The sequence below is a fragment of the Pseudophryne corroboree genome, chromosome 1 (assembly GCF_028390025.1).
Source record: "Pseudophryne corroboree isolate aPseCor3 chromosome 1, aPseCor3.hap2, whole genome shotgun sequence".
NCBI lineage: Eukaryota > Metazoa > Chordata > Amphibia > Anura > Myobatrachidae > Pseudophryne > Pseudophryne corroboree.
Window position 1 is genome coordinate 371168048 of NC_086444.1, and position 17888 is coordinate 371185935.

Genomic DNA, 17888 nt, shown 5'->3' on the forward strand with positions numbered 1-17888 from the left:
ACAGGGTACTTCCTCCCTCTTTTCAGCTCTTCTCGTGACCCGCCCTCCCGCCCTGGGGACTTGGTTTTGATTTTATTTCATTTGTTCTACAGTCGGGTTCATTGTGTCGGCTTTTGGTGGCCGGTTTCTGAACGGTTACTTAATTTTAATTATGAGTTCAAGGTTAGTAAGTTTTTGTGTACTTTTAGGAAAATTTTATAGTTTCATAATTAGTTTACGGGCATCGCTTTACCAAGTGGGTCCATATAACTGGTATAAACATATGTGGATGGTGGGGCCGGTGGCCCAATTTTTACCATGTAGGGGCGGAGCGTACCTCCGTCCCTGCAACTGTTGGTGGGCAGGGGTAGTGGCAGAAGGTCGACCCCTGTCCTTGGATTTTTGATTTTTGATGTCAGGGATGGAGGCAGGAGGCCGATCCCGGAACATCTGGGGCAGAAGGCTCCCTCACAGTACACATATGTTTTTATTGCTTGTTTTTCTGTATTATAACATTGATCACCCATGTTACGTTTATCATGCTTAACCGTTCTTCTCCCCGCCACCTTAGTTAGAGAGGGAAGTCTGCATTTTAGTTTTAGTAGTTAATAGGCCTCCCTCTCAGTCAGAAAATAAAAGCTGACCCCTTTCACGCCAATTACAGTTGTTGTGTCTTTATTTTATAAGATAAGTGTGCTTGAGTGGCGCATGGATGCATCTGACGTGTGAGGTTTATAACAGCCGCAGGCATAGGAGGCCATGATCAGATGGGGAAACTGCATCTGCTATAGGGCTGGTGCATGTTGCAATGTTATGACTGATGGTGGCGTCTAAGGACGTTCCAATCAGTGTTACAGCGTCCACAGACCCTAAAAGTGGGTGTCTCACAGCTTGCACTGTCGGGTGAACTTATGTGCACAAGGGGAGGAGTTTGTAGCCACATTTGCATAAATTCACAGATCTGCAACCACCTATAGACGCTGCTGCATTCGCTTATGTATGAGACTCAGAATACGGCCCTGATACAGAGGTGGAAGCAGGGATAGAATCTGATGCAATCGGCCAAAGTTCTCAGTTTGCGTATACATCCTGATGGTTACCTCTCTGAGAGGCAGATCACTATTACACGCAAACCCGTGCACTTACTGGGTGGTAGCTGGGGAGGGGCTAGCCAGATACGGGTGTGTTGCACTGACACCTCCAGCCATGTGCAGGCGGAGATTCTGCCCCTCCATAGGGCTAATGCAGTCTCCGATGGTGTGACCGATGGTGCGTCTTAAACTCTTAATGCACAAAGTGGTGTATTAGCGTCTGAGCCAGGGGGCATCTCAGTAGGGCGACATTCAGCAGCAGCAGCATTAAATATAGATTGATGTCTGCCATAGAATTTTAGTGATGTGCAGCATACACACAGTAGTAGCTACCTCTGAATCAGCTATCTCATAGTCTGTAACATTGCCCTGTGCTGGTGTGTCATAGGTCACAGCAGCTGTGCAAGAATATGCTAATGTTGTTAGCCGCCAGGATTTGTATTGAGACTGGAGGTGTATCAGATCCATTGCTCGTGTACGAAGACGCAGACATCGGAGGCACATCCGGCAACAATCGGCCTTCTTAGTAACCCTGGCTGGCAGGAGTAAGATGCCAGAAACGCTGTAACTGCCTATGGAATCACAGTAGCAGGCTCAAACACCCCTCCCCAAAATGGCTATGACACTCCTGTGTTTGAGTCACCACTCCCCTATCACCTCCCACACCAGAGGAGGATTTACCACAAGGCAACCAAAGCGGCTGCTTAGGGCCCCGTTGGTCCCAGGGGGCCCTGCTGGCCAAAGTTTGATTTTAAGTACACTAGTACAACTACCATCTGCCTGCTATATTTGCGCGGGGGCAGCACAATGAGTGGGGGCCTGTCTGCTACAATTGGTGGGGGGCTGCACACTGAAAATTGTTTAAGGAAGGGGGGCCCAAATCGGTGTCTTGCTTAGGGCCCCATGAGTTCTAAATCCGCCTCTGTCCCACACTGCCTCCTGCCTACCACTCAGTTTGCAAAGAATTCCTTACTACAAAGTCATTGCAAGCCCATCGCGGCACATGTATAGTGCGACTTATACACATGGGCAGTGCGACTTATACACATGGGAAGTGCGACTTATACACATGGGCAGTGCGACTTATACACATGGGCAGTGCGACTCACACACATGCGCAGTGCGACTTATACACATGAGCAGTGCGACTTATACACATGGGCAGTGCGACTTATACACATGGGCAGTGCGACATATACACATGTGCAGTGCGACATATACACATGGGCAGTGCGACATATACACATGTGCAGTGCGACTTATACACATGGGCAGTGCGACTAATACCCCTTTCAGATTTACAGAGCCAGGTCACACCCGGGATTTTGTACATGGGTGCTTCCTGGATGCGACCTGGCTTGAGACCCCTTTCAGACTTGCAGCCCAACCCGGTATATTGCCGGATTGGTGACGTCACCGCCGATGCTACAGGAAGTGGCGGTGCATGGAGATGATTATCTCCAAGCGCCGCCGCCTCCTCCTACACAGAGAACGGGTTTCGGGTCGCTTAGACCCGGATTACCCGTTCACACTGCACGCATTGCGACCTGGAATGAAATGCTGGGACACTCGACCCGGGATACTGCTTTAGGGCCCTTTCCGACTAAGCAAAATCCCGGGTTGATACGCGTTCACATGCAATAACCCAGAAAAATGTTGCTAATCTGAAAGGAGTATTATACACATGGGCATTGCGACTTATACACATGGGCAGCGTGACTTATACACATGGGCAGTGCGACTTATACACATGGGCAGTGCGACTTATACACATGGGCAGTGCGACTTATACTCATGGGCAATACGACTTATACACATGGGCAATACGACTTATACACATGGGCAGTGCGACATATACACATGTGCAGTGCGACTTATACACATGGGAAGTGCGACTTATACACATGGGCAGTGCGACATACACATGAGCAGTGCGACTTATACACATGGGCAGTGCGACTTATACACATGGGCAGTGCGACTCACACACATGCGCAGTGCGACTTATACACATGGGCAGTGCGACTTATACACATGCGCAGTGCGACTTATACACATGGCCAGTGCGACTTATACACTTGGGCAGTGCGACATATACACATGGGCAGTGCGACATATACACATGGGCAGTGCGACATATACACATATGCAGTGCGACTTATACATATGGGAAGTGCGACTTATACACATGGGCAGTGCGACTTATACACATGGGCAGTGCGACTCACACACATGCGCAGTGCGACATACACATGAGCAGTGCGACTTATACACATGGGCAGTGCGACTTATACACATGGGCAGTGCGACTCACACACATGCGCAGTGCGACATACACATGAGCAGTGCGACTTATACACATGGGCAGTGCGACTCACACACATGCGCAATGCGACATACACATGAGCAGTGCGACTTATACACATGGGCAGTGCGACTTATACACATGGGCAGTGCGACATATACACATGTGCAGTGCGACATATACACATGGGCAGTGCGACATATACACATGTGCAGTGCGACTTATACACATGGGCAGTGCGACTAATACCCCTTTCAGACTTACAGAGCCAGGTCACACCCGGGACTTTGTACGTGGGTGCTTCCTGGATGCGACCTGGCTTGAGACCCCTTTCAGACTTGCGGCCCAACCCGGTATATTGCCGGATTGGTGACGTCACCGCCGATGCTACAGGAAGTGGCGGTGCATGGAGATGATTATCTCCAAGCGCCGCCGCCTCCTCCTACACAGAGAACGGGTGCCGGGTCGCTTTGACCCGGATTACCCGTTCACACTGCACGCATTGCGACCTGGAATGAAATGCTGGGACACTCGACCCGGGATACTGCTTTAGGGCCCTTTCCGACTGAGCAAAATCCCGGGTTGATACGCGTTCACATGCAATAACCCAGAAAAATGTTGCTAGTCTGAAAGGAGTATTATACACATGGGCAGTGCGACTTATACACATGGGCAGCGTGACTTATACACATGGGCAGTGCGACTTATACACATGGGCAGTGCGACATATACACATGGGCAGTGCGACTTATAAACATGGGCAATACAACTTATACACATGGGCAATACAACTTATACACATGGGCAGTGCGACTTATACACATGGGCAGCGTGACTTATACACATGGGCAGTGCGACTTATACACATGGGCAGTGCGACTTATACACATGGGCAGTGCGACTTATACACATGGGCAATACAACTTATACACATGGGCAATACAACTTATACACATGGGCAATACAACTTATACACATGGGCAGTGCGACTTATACACATGGGCAATACGACTTATACACATGGGCAGTGCGACTTATACACATGGGCAGTGCAACTTATACACATGGGCAGTGCAACTTATACACATGGGCAGTGCAACTTATACATATGGGCAGTGCGGCTTATACACATGGGCAATACGACTTATACACATGGGCAGTGCGACTTATACACATGGGCAGTGCGACTTATACACATGGGCAGTGCGACTTATACACATGGGCAATACAATTTATACACATGAGCAATACGACTTATACACATGGGCAATACGACTTATACACATGGGCAATACGACTTATACACATGGGCAGTGCGACTTATACACATGGGCAGTGCGACTTATACACATGGGCAATACGACTTATACACATGGGCAGTGCGACTTATACACATGGGCAGTGTGACATACACATGGGCAGTGCGACTTATACACATGGGCAGTGCGACTTATACACATGGGCAGTGCGACTTATACACATGGGCAGTGCCTCTTATACACATGGGCAATACGACTTATACACATGGGCAATGCGGCTTATACACATGGGCAATGCGGCTTATACACATGAGCAGTGCGACTTATACACATGGGCAGTGCGACTTAGACACATGGGCAGTGTGACTTATACACATGGGCAGTGCGACTTATACACATGGGCAGTGCGACTTATATACATGGGCAGTGCGACTTATACTCATGGGCAATACGACTTATACACATGGGCAGTGCGACATATACACATGTGCAGTGCGACTTATACACATGGGAAGTGCGACTTATACACATGGGCAGTGCGACTTATACACATGGGCAGTGCGACTTATACACATGCGCAGTGCGACTTATACACATGGCCAGTGCGACTTATACACTTGGGCAGTGCGACATATACACATAGGCAGTGCGACATATACACATGGGCAGTGCGACATATACACATATGCAGTGCGACTTATACATATGGGAAGTGCGACTTATACACATGGGCAGTGCGACTTATACACATGGGCAGTGCGACTCACACACATGCGCAGTGCGACATACACATAAGCAGTGCGACTTATACACATGGGCAGTGCGACTTATACACATGGGCAGTGCGACATATACACATGTGCAGTGCGACATATACACATGGGCAGTGCGACATATACACATGTGCAGTGCGACTTATACACATGGGCAGTGCGACTAATACCCCTTTCAGACTTACAGAGCCAGGTCACACCCGGGACTTTGTACGTGGGTGCTTCCTGGATGCGACCTGGCTTGAGACCCCTTTCAGACTTGCGGCCCAACCCGGTATATTGCCGGATTGGTGACGTCACCGCCGATGCTACAGGAAGTGGCGGTGCATGGAGATGATTATCTCCAAGCGCCGCCGCCTCCTCCTACACAGAGAACGGGTGCCGGGTCGCTTTGACCCAGATTACCCGTTCACACTGCACGCATTGCGACCTGGAATGAAATGCTGGGACACTCGACCCGGGATACTGCTTTAGGGCCCTTTCCGACTGAGCAAAATCCCGGGTTGATACGCGTTCACATGCAATAACCCAGAAAAATGTTGCTAATCTGAAAGGAGTATTATACACATGGGCAGTGCGACTTATACACATGGGCAGCGTGACTTATACACATGGGCAGTGCGACTTATACACATGGGCAGTGCGACTTATACACATGGGCAGTGCGACTTATACACATGGGCAATACAACTTATACACATGGGCAATACAACTTATACACATGGGCAATACAACTTATACACATGGGCAGTGCGACTTATACACATGGGCAATACGACTTATACACATGGGCAGTGCGACTTATACACATGGGCAGTGCAACTTATACACATGGGCAGTGCAACTTATACACATGGGCAGTGCAACTTATACATATGGGCAGTGCGGCTTATACATATGGGCAGTGCGACTTATACACATGGGCAATACGACTTATACACATGGGCAGTGCGACTTATACACATGGGCAGTGCGACTTATACACATGGGCAGTGCGACTTATACACATGGGCAATACAATTTAAACACATGAGCAATACGACTTATACACATGGGCAATACGACTTATACACATGGGCAATACGACTTATACACATGGGCAATACGACTTATACACATGGGCAGTGCGACTTATACACATGGGCAGTGTGACTTATACACATGGGCAATACGACTTATACACATGGGCAGTGCGACTTATACACATGGGCAGTGCGACTTATACACATGGGCAGTGCGACTTATACACATGGGCAGTGCGACTTATACACATGGGCAATACAATTTATACACATGAGCAATACGACTTATACACATGGGCAATACGACTTATACACATGGGCAATACGACTTATACACATGGGCAATACGACTTATACACATGGGCAGTGCGACTTATACACATGGGCAGTGCGACTTATACACATGGGCAATACGACTTATACACATGGGCAGTGCGACTTATACACATGGGCAGTGTGACTTATACACATGGGCAGTGCGACTTATACACATGGGCAGTGCGACTTATACACATGGGCAGTGCGACTTATACACATGGGCAGTGCCTCTTATACACATGGGCAATACGACTTATACACATGGGCAATGCGGCTTATACACATGGGCAATGCGGCTTATACACATGAGCAGTGCGACTTATACACATGGGCAGTGCGACTTAGACACATGGGCAGTGTGACTTATACACATGGGCAGTGCGACTTATACACATGGGCAGTGCCACTTATACACATGGGCAGTGCGACTTATACTCATGGGCAATACGACTTATACACATGGGCAATACGACTTATACACATGGGCAGTGCGACATATACACATGTGCAGTGCGACTTATACACATGGGAAGTGCGACTTATACACATGGGCAGTGCGACTTATACACATGGGCAGTGCGACTTATACACATGCGCAGTGCGACTTATACACATGGCCAGTGCGACTTATACACTTGGGCAGTGCGACATATACACATGGGCAGTGCGACATATACACATGGGCAGTGCGACATATACACATATGCAGTGCGACTTATACATATGGGAAGTGCGACTTATACACATGGGCAGTGCGACTTATACACATGGGCAGTGCGACTCACACACATGCGCAGTGCGACATACACATGAGCAGTGCGACTTATACACATGGGCAGTGCGACTTATACACATGGGCAGTGCGACATATACACATGTGCAGTGCGACATATACACATGGGCAGTGCGACATATACACATGTGCAGTGCGACTTATACACATGGGCAGTGCGACTAATACCCTTTTCAGACTTACAGAGCCAGGTCACACCCGGGACTTTGTACGTGGGTGCTTTCTGGATGCGACCTGGCTTGAGACCCCTTTCAGACTTGCGGCCCAACCCGGTATATTGCCGGATTGGTGACGTCACCGCGGATGCTACAGGAAGTGGCGGTGCATGGAGATGATTATCTCCAAGCGCCGCCGCCTCCTCCTACACAGAGAACGGGTGCCGGGTCGCTTTGACCCAGATTACCCGTTCACACTGCACGCATTGCGACCTGGAATGAAATGCTGGGACACTCGACCCGGGATACTGCTTTAGGGCCCTTTCCGACTGAGCAAAATCCCGGGTTGATACGCGTTCACATGCAATAACCCAGAAAAATGTTGCTAGTCTGAAAGGAGTATTATACACATGGGCAGTGCGACTTATACACATGGGCAGCGTGACTTATACACATGGGCAGTGCGACTTATACACATGGGCAGTGCGACTTATACACATGGGCAGTGCAACTTATACACATGGGCAGTGCAACTTATACACATGGGCAGTGCAACTTATACATATGGGCAGTGCGGCTTATACATATGGGCAGTGCGACTTATACACATGGGCAATACGACTTATACACATGGGCAGTGCGACTTATACACATGGGCAGTGCGACTTATACACATGGGCAGTGCGACTTATACACATGGGCAATACAATTTATACACATGAGCAATACGACGTATACACATGGGCAATACGACTTATACACATGGGCAATACGACTTATACACATGGGCAGTGCGACTTATACACATGGGCAGTGCGACTTATACACATGGGCAATACGACTTATACACATGGGCAGTGCGACTTATACACATGGGCAGTGCGACTTATACACATGGGCAGTGCGACTTTTACACATGGGCAGTGCGACTTATACACATGGGCAGTGCGACTTATACACATGGGCAGTGCCTCTTATACACATGGGCAATACGACTTATACACATGGGCAATGCGGCTTATACACATGGGCAATGCGGCTTATACACATGAGCAGTGCGACTTATACACATGGGCAGTGCGACTTAGACACATGGGCAGTGTGACTTATACACATGGGCAATGCGGCAATTACACATGGGCAGTGCGACTTATACACATGGGCAGTAGTATACAGTATCGGCACTACGTCCATCTGTGATTCACACCCAATGTTGCCTTTAGGTTAGGGAGCCTGACCCAGACAAAAGTGAATTATTACAAGTGAGATCTACTTGCTGTGCAGGGGCCAGGGCTCTTTGAATATGAATCACTGTACACTGTCCTAGATTTATTATACCCAACACATTTGTGCTCATAAAAGTGTAAAGCGGGAGATTTGTCTCAGCTTCAAAGACACACTGGGCCTGATTCTGACTCCCATGTACCTTCCATTGTGGCCGCACCTAGTGATGTTACTCATATGTCACATGTTACAGGCTGTATGGAGCAGTGCGGTCATATAGACGTAAAGGAGAAAGGATGTGTACCTGCGCTGGCTGTATGTATTAAATTAATACATTAAATAAAGACAATAATAATAATAATAAATAGTAAGAATAACAATAATAATAATGAAAATGGATGGTTTGTTCTATATAAAAAAGTAACAATTTAATCATAACATATCACATGAAACAATTATTAAAAAATAGGGAATTCCTCTTGCCACTAGGTGGTAGTAAAAACTTGGATTAGCTTATCTGGACAATAATGAGTAAATGTTATGGTCTCCAATATTAGAATTGTCCATTCCTATAGGCTAGGACAGCCTCCCTCTGCGCATTCACTGTACTTAATATGTATTTACCAGATCCCCTCGTTGGTAAGCATCAGCCTTGGAACAAGTCCTTTATATAGCTGTAGGGGTGAATCCAGGTGGAGATAAGATCCAGTGGTGGGAGATGCGTCCAAATTGTGCCAAGGAGGACACGGCTTTTGCAGGCCGCTGTGGAGCACGGAGTCCAGAAAAAGCAAATATACTCAGGTCCAATGAAAGAAAGCTCAACGCGTTTCACTGGTAAGATCCAGCTTCCTCAGGAGCTCCTGAGGAAGCTGGATCTTACCAGTGAAACGCGTTGAGCTTTCTTTCATTGTACCTGAGTATATTTGCTTTTTCTGGACTCCGTGCTCCACAGCGGCCTGCAAAAGCCGTGTCCTCCTTGGCACAATTTGGACGCATCTCCCACCACTGGATCTTATCTCCACCTGGATTCACCCCTACAGCTATATAAAGGACTTGTTCCAAGGCTGATGCTTACCAACGAGGGGATCTGGTAAATACATATTAAGTACAGTGAATGCGCAGAGGGAGGCTGTCCTAGCCTATAGGAATGGACAATTCTAATATTGGAGACCATAACATTTACTCATTATTGTCCAGATAAGCTAATCCAAGTTTTTACTACCACCTAGTGGCAAGAGGAATTCCCTATTTTTTAATAATTGTTTCATGTGATATGTTATGATTAAATTGTTACTTTTTTATATAGAACAAACCATCCATTTTCATTATTATTATTGTTATTCTTACTATTTATTATTATTATTGTCTTTATTTAATGTATTAATTTAATACATACAGCCAGCGCAGGTACACATCCTTTCTCCTTTACTGTTTAATCTTGAGGAACTGACCTTCCTCCTACCTGCTGCTGTTGGCCGCGCACCTGTATACTCCTTATTGGTCATATAGACGTGTAGGTATTAGGACGTGCGTATAATCTATTAGCATTTATGTTCCATTTACAGTGCAGTATTCGCATTACACACTAATCAGGTCCACTTTCTTGGACTATGCTAGTTAACATGATCAAATACAGAAAATAAAATCATTGTGTCGCATATGAGATTTACAATGATAAATGACACATCAATGCCAGCATCTGCCCAACTCTCATATCCAATTGTTAGCATGCACAAACTAATCATAATGGTTAGACTGTTACCATGGGTGCAATCATTTTTCTCAAGTACTAGCAATAAGGTCCCCCTAAACCCCAGGACACTCACCGGCCACCACACCATACTGCGTCCTGCCAGGAAGAAGCCCCCAACTGTACCACGGCTTGTCCGTACCATAGCCTGAAACAGAAGATTGAGTTAAACAGCTTAACCGAATGACATTCATTTATCTCCTCAAGTGCCATTATCTCAGTATCATTATATACACACGTCCAGTCCAGAATATGGATGACAGAGATGAGGATGTGCGTTAGTGCACATACATTCCTCACAGATTCCAGAATGGTCTTTCTATAAGTGGGAGCCAGTCGGAACCTCATTATTCCTCATCAGCAGATTGCCCCTGTAGTTATGTACTAAGGGCTTTCTTACTACTTACTTGTCATGCTATTTTATCTTGAAGAGCAACTTGTACTTTAAAATAAATGTATAAACAAAAATGCAGATTCTTTATTTTGCACAGCAACTGTTTCTGGAAAATAAGCAATGGGCAAATAGTTGTGCCCTCTTCCTCAATATTTGCAGTTTTTAAGTGAACTAAATATTGTAAAATGCAATAATTGATAATGTATTGTGAGCTGTACTATCTTGTATTTATCTTACCTTGGCTTAGTTAAATTAAAATGAAGTTACATAAACTGTGTGCTCTATTAGAGGCGATTCAATTGTTTTCTTCTGCGGCTGCCACTAGTTGGCCACAAATGCAGCAGGGACACATTTCTTCTCACTGCCTTCTGAGGGGGCGAGAAGAAATGTCCCAAAAATTATAACCAGGGCTTTAGACAGGTTTTGCTGCTATATGCGGCTGTCTAGTTGGGCATGACAATAGCAATAATTAATAAGTGCCCGCAACAACTGAAGTGATCCGTAGGGTGCCCATTCATTATAGCAGTGTCCAAAACAATTGAATTACCCCCTTAATTACATTGAATTTTACTGAAATCCAGCACACTGATTTGTATTTTAAAAGCCGTGGGCTGCAAATAAGAAAGAAAAACAGAATTCTACAATTCAAACGCATTTTTTGGAGGATATTTATCTGTTATCATTATACAGACTGTGGGGGAGATTTATCAAAGTTGAGAGAGGTAAGTTCTAACCAGTCAGCTTCTGTCAATTTACACTGCTGCAAGGTCTATGTACTAATAGGGTTATTAAGGTTGGATTGCAGATTCTGCTAAAAAGCGGAACCTGCAATCCTTTCTTTTGCATGCTGGGGGCTGCCCACCGCAGGGCAAGGTCGTCCAGCATGCTAAATGTCGTGCCCAGCGGCTGCGACTGCAATTGAATTACGTTCGCAGCAACTGTTGACAACCTTCTGCCTCCGCAGCCTAGATGCGAAGTCAGACTGCCAACCGCCATTTTTTCCATTGGAGCGGCTGCGTGTGACATCACTCAGCCTCCCAGAAAATGAATTCACCCTGCCCCCATTCAAAGCAACCCACCCCTACAGAGAGATAAAGTGGAAAGAGATAAACTACCAACCAACTAGCTCCTATCATTTTTCAAACACAGCCTGTAACATGGCAGTTAATAGGTCATTGGCTGGTACTTTCGTGGACATGTACTAAGTAGTGATAAAAGTGGAGAAGCTGCCCATGGCAACCAGTGAGCATTGACATAACATTTATAATTTGCATACTATAAAAGTATACAAAGCAGCTGATTGGTTGCCTTGGGCAACTTCTCCACTGGCTCACTTCTCCACTTTTATCACTGCTTAGTACATGTCCCCCTTTATCTCTATCTAAGGCTTAGTAAATAGACCCCTGTGTTTGAAAATGACAGTAAGGAGCTGATTGGTTGGTACTTTATCTCTCTCCAGGCATTGATAAATTTCCTTCAAATTATATAGTAAACTTAAACATTGGCCATATATACATACTGTACACTGATAGATTTAGATTTGTTTTTGTTGTAGAGGGGAAATATATAAGTTACAGTGTATAAAGTGGGTGCTCTGGAGAGACATGGGTTGTCTTCCACCATCCCTCAGTATGCAGTATATTATACAGTAGTTCCCAAACGTTCTTAAACCCCAGCGCCCTAGAGAATCAGAATTTTTTTCATGGCACCCTAGGCCAAAAATTTCTTAGAAATACATTTTAAATAAACATTAAGTTATGTAAATTGTGCCTAGCTGTCACCCTTAGGTTCATTTATGTGGCAGCATAGGCGGATTGGCCATAGGGTCTACAGGGAAGATTCCCGGTGGGCCGACGCACCCGTGGGGCCTGTTTTGTTTGAGGACATGTGGTCCTATTTATATAATGAATAAGATGCCAAACAATTTGCATATATAAAAATGACTTTGCCATTTAGCCTGTGATTGCAGTGTACGCTCTGTCTGCCTGCTTGGCTGACATATAAGATTGAGTGAATAGTGATTGGGATATGGTTGGTGTAATAAGCAAGAAAATATATCTTTCTAAAGAATTATATAGTTTCCTAAATTCTAAAGGTGTATCATAATGTGCTCATAATATTTAATTTTATTTCCTTTTAACTTCCCCCTTGATGCTGGACATGCCCACTATCTGGAAAGTCTTGGGGGGAGGGTGCTGCGGCCATGGCCCATGGCTAGACCTTACACCTCTGGTGCTGCCCAAGTGGGGCCACTAGTACAAATTTTTTCCAGGGCCGCTTTTTGTTCCCAATCCGCCCCTGTGTGGCAGTGTACAGTATTGGTTATGAGTGTCCATATATTTTATGATTGGCAGCCTAGTACTGGTTTTACCTATAACTTTCACCATAAATAATTTGAATTGGTCCTGGACCACAAACCCAAGGCACCCCTGCAAGAGCCTTGCAACACCCCAGGGTGCACGTCACTGCTAGGCACACAGTCTGGGAATCGCTGGCATAATCCACTTAATAATAATAATAGGATCTCTATGGGTGGCCCCATTATAACCACAATACTGAAAGAGAGCACAAGCTCAGCCTGAGACTCATCACTGCTGCAACAACTCAAAACTGGAGAGCCATCTATATGGGGCTAGCTCAGCGTTTACACTGGTACCCATTACACTATTAGTTACATCACTGGCTATACAGGTAGGAAAGTTAAAAGTTTTTCTGCATAAAGCACACAAACCTTTTAGTGTCTATACATAGTCAATACACATTTTTATACAAAGTTAGCAAATAAATCCAGCACTTACCCATATTCCCACAGCCAGGACAACCACAAAATACACCACAATCACAGAGATGTCTGCTGCATTGTTGATAGGGATAGTGTCATCTCTGAATGGATCTTTTGTTGTTGTACTTGCTGTAGTTGCCATCCTGCCTGTCTCACTCCGTGAGACACTGCACTCAGCTGCCACCAGGTCCCTTACTCTTCCCTCAGGTGTTTTGCTCAGATGTGGGGTTAATTATAAACTCATTCCACATAGATTCACCCGCCCCTTACCTCACCATCAATGTGTAACCTGCCCCCTGTTTTATGTTCCCAATCTCAGCCAGGAGACTAATAACTGTCACATATGCTCTGCATTCCTTGATAAGCCGGAGACCAGACTGTCACCTGTGCTGCACTGTAAAGGAATGTTTGGAATCAGGCAGCAGAATTGGGTGTGTGGCAGGTGATGGCACCTGGGAAGGCGGTGCAGAGGATTTGTGTCTTATTACCTTCACAAGTGTTCAGAAATATACGAAGCATGCATCAGTTATTGGTCACATAGGTAGCGTGCACTTACATATGCAGAGCCGGCTCCAGGCCTACCAGCACCCTGAGCGAGAAAATGTAAAAGCGCCCCCCTCCCAACCCCTATGCGCGCGCCTTCGGCGCGCGCACTCCTGAAAAAGTGGGCGTGGCCTCCGGAAAAGTGGGCGTGGCCTTGCCACTTCATATTATCAGACTATAAATATATTTTCACACCCCCTCTACGCACACAATTAGCAGCCTTACACATAAAAGCCACAGTAGTGTTCCTTACACACAATGTCTCCAGTATAGTGTCAGATAAACATAATGTGCAGTGCCAGCTAGATATGATATGCCCCCCAGCAGTGCCAGCTACACATGACATGCCACGCAGCAGTGCCAGCTACACATGACATGCCTCGCAGCCGTGCCAGCTACACATGACATGCCCCGCAGCCGTGCCAGCTACACATGACATGCCCCCCAGCAGTGCCAGCTACACATGACATGCCCCCCAGCAGTGCCAGCTACACACAATATACCCCCCAGCAGTGCCAGCTACACATGATAGTGTTCACTTTTTAGGGCAGGGTGCTGATCACAGGGAGGGCACATTTTGAAGTTAGGAGGGCAAAATGGTGTACATACTGTAATGCTTGGTGCTCCCCTACCTACACGCTAAAGAATGGAAAGTGCGCGCCGAAGGCGCGCAGCAAAAATTTAGGGGCATTGCTTCGTGGGGAAGGTGCGTGGCCACATAATAGTGGCAATTCGCATTACACCACACAGTAGTGCAGCTAATACACATTGCGCCAGACAGAGCACTGAGACACTTTGCGCCAGGCAGAGCACTGAGACACATTGCCTAGCGGGAACACTACATGATATGCTCCCCAGCCGTGCCAGCTACACGTGACATGCTCCCCAGCAGTGCCAGCAACACGTGACATGCCCCCCAGCAGTGCCAGCAACACGTGACATGCCCCCCAGCAGTGCCAGCAACACGTGACATGCCCCCCAGCAGTGCCAGCAACACATGACATGCCCCCCAGCAATGCCAGATACATAAATGGCCACACAGTGCCAGATATGTCCCCACAGTGCCAGATACATAAATGCCCCCCAGCAGTGCCAGATACATAAATGCCTCCACAGTGCCAGATACATAAATGCCCCCACAGTGCCAGATACATAAATGCCCCCACAGTGCAGATATGACCCCACAGTGCCAGATACATAAATGCCCCCACAGTGCCAGATACATAAATGCCCCCACAGTGCCAGATAAATAAATGCCCCCACAGTGCCAGATAAATAAGTGCCCCCACAGTGCAGATATACCCCCACAGTGCCAGATACAAAAATGCCCCCACAGTGCCGATATGCCCCCACAGTGCCAGATACATAAATGCCCCCACAGTGCCAGATACATAAATGCCCCCACAGTGCAGATACATAAATGCCCCCACAGTGCCAGATATGCCCCCACAGTGCCAGATACATAAATGCCCCCATGGTGCAGATATGCCCCCACAGTGCAAGATACATAAATGCCCCCCACAGTGCAGCTGACCCGACAGTGCCAGATATGCCCCCACAGTGACAGATCCATAAATGCCCCCACAGTGCAGATGACTCCACAGTGCCAGATATGCCCCCACAGTGCCAGATACATAAATGCCCCCACAGTGCAAGATAAATAAATGTCCCCACAGTTCAGCTGACCCCACAGTGCCAGATATGCCCCTACTGTGACAGATCCATAAATGCCACCACAGTGCAGATGACCCCACAGTGCCAGATATGCCCCCACAGTGACAGATCCATAAATGCCCCCACAGTGCAGATGACCCCACAGTGCCAGATATGCCCCCACAGTGACAGATCCATAAATGCCCCCCACAGTGCAGCTGACCCCACAGTGCCAGATATGCCCCCACAGTGACAGATCCATAAATGCCCCCACAGTGCAGATGACCCCACAGTGCCAGATATGCCCCCAGTGACAGATCCATAAATGCCCCCACAGTGCAGATGGCCCCACAGTGCAGATATGACTCCACAGTGACAGATCCATAAATGCCCCCCACAATACCTGCGGCGCGGGAGGGAGTGCTGCTGTCAGAGGGCGCGGGCCGGGACCGGAGGACTCTTACAACGGTGGTGTGATCGATGCGCGGTGCGCGCTGTGCGCTGCGCGGGAGTGTGGCTGTCTGCAGGCTTGGGACTTACGGTGGTGTGCTCTATGCGCGCTGCGCGGCGCCGGCGTCTGACGTCAGACGCCAGCGCCGCGCAGCGCACATATCGCGCACCACAGTTAAAGGCCGGGGAGAGCTGCACAGCAGGGTCGGCTCCAGGTACGAATATGGCGGCGCCAGCGCGCGGCGCCCATTAAGGGTGGCGCCCTGCGCGGCCGCTCTATTCGAACATGCCTGGAGCCGGCCCTGTAAAACATATGACAGTAATAACACGTTTACCAATAACCCATGTGTGACCCTTAGACTCAAAGCACCATTAGTCTTATTCATGCACATTAATTAAAAGATAAAGCTAAGTGAAGGTGGACTAGTAATGCCAGTCCTGCCCTGTCTTGGTCCTTCCCCTTTCCGTCTTACAGACCAATGCAAGGATCAGCACTAAAACAAGGGAGACTTTAGACTTGAACATTGCCCATACTCATTTTTCTATGTTTTGCAACCACATGTAATTACTCAAATGTTGGTATGAATGTAAATAAACAGTTGTTACCATAAGAACCAGTAAGCAGTATGTAATCACTCAGAACACATTGTAACACGGTTCACAGGGCTGGTGTTAGGGTGTTCAACATCCCGCTGCAAACTATAAATTTGTGCTTTCCCTCCCACCCATACTTTAGAAAGGCACACTGCCGCAAAAAAGGGGTGTGGTCTCACAAGGAAGGTGTGTGGCCACACAATAGTATCCCGATTTCAAATTACACCACAAAGTAGCACAATCTTATTCACAGTACACCGCACGTAGTGCCTCTGATTCATATTACACCACATAGTAGTGTCTTTAATTCATATTATGCAACGCGATTAGGGAGGCCAATCCCTGGTAATTTTTTCTATCCCGGGAATTGGGATTGAAAAACTATCAATCCTGGGATTCCCGGGACACCCGGGATTGGATTCTCTTCAATGTTTCCCTCCACTGCCCTGCCCAGTCCACAAAACTAACCGTAACCTGGATGGCCGGAAGGGTGGGCCACTTGCTGGAGGAGGTGAGATCCGGAGCAGTGCAGGAGGTGAGGTCCAGCTGGCGGGCATTGGGCGGCTGGCTGCGCAGCGTGACCTCTGACTTTACGTCACACTGCGCAGTGAGCACAGCCGGGGGTAGGGGGAGCTGAGCAAGGTAAGCAGGGCAGCGTCTGAGTCTCCTGAGGACTGTACACGCTGCCCGGCATAGAAAAAGTAAAGTGGTGGCCAATCCCGAAATCCCCGGGATTGGAAGATGCAATTTTGGGATTGAATCCCGGCCAATTTTAGGCTGGAATCCTGGGATTAGCCACCATA

At 47.4% G+C, this 17888-nt stretch overlaps 1 protein-coding gene across 1 annotated transcript in view; it reads right to left on the reverse strand.

Moving 5' to 3' along the window:
- The window catches only part of SLC5A1 (solute carrier family 5 member 1), a 132383-nt gene extending 118297 nt beyond the window's left edge, over nt 1-14086 (reverse strand). The window contains exons 1-2 of the mRNA XM_063913053.1: nt 13862-14086; nt 10746-10817 (exon numbers count right to left, since the gene is read on the reverse strand). Coding sequence (XP_063769123.1) covers nt 10746-10817; nt 13862-13987 — 198 coding nt within the window. The 5' untranslated portion in view covers nt 13988-14086. The remainder of the gene's footprint in view (nt 1-10745; nt 10818-13861) is intronic.
- Between the last annotated feature and the right edge of the window lie 3802 nt (nt 14087-17888).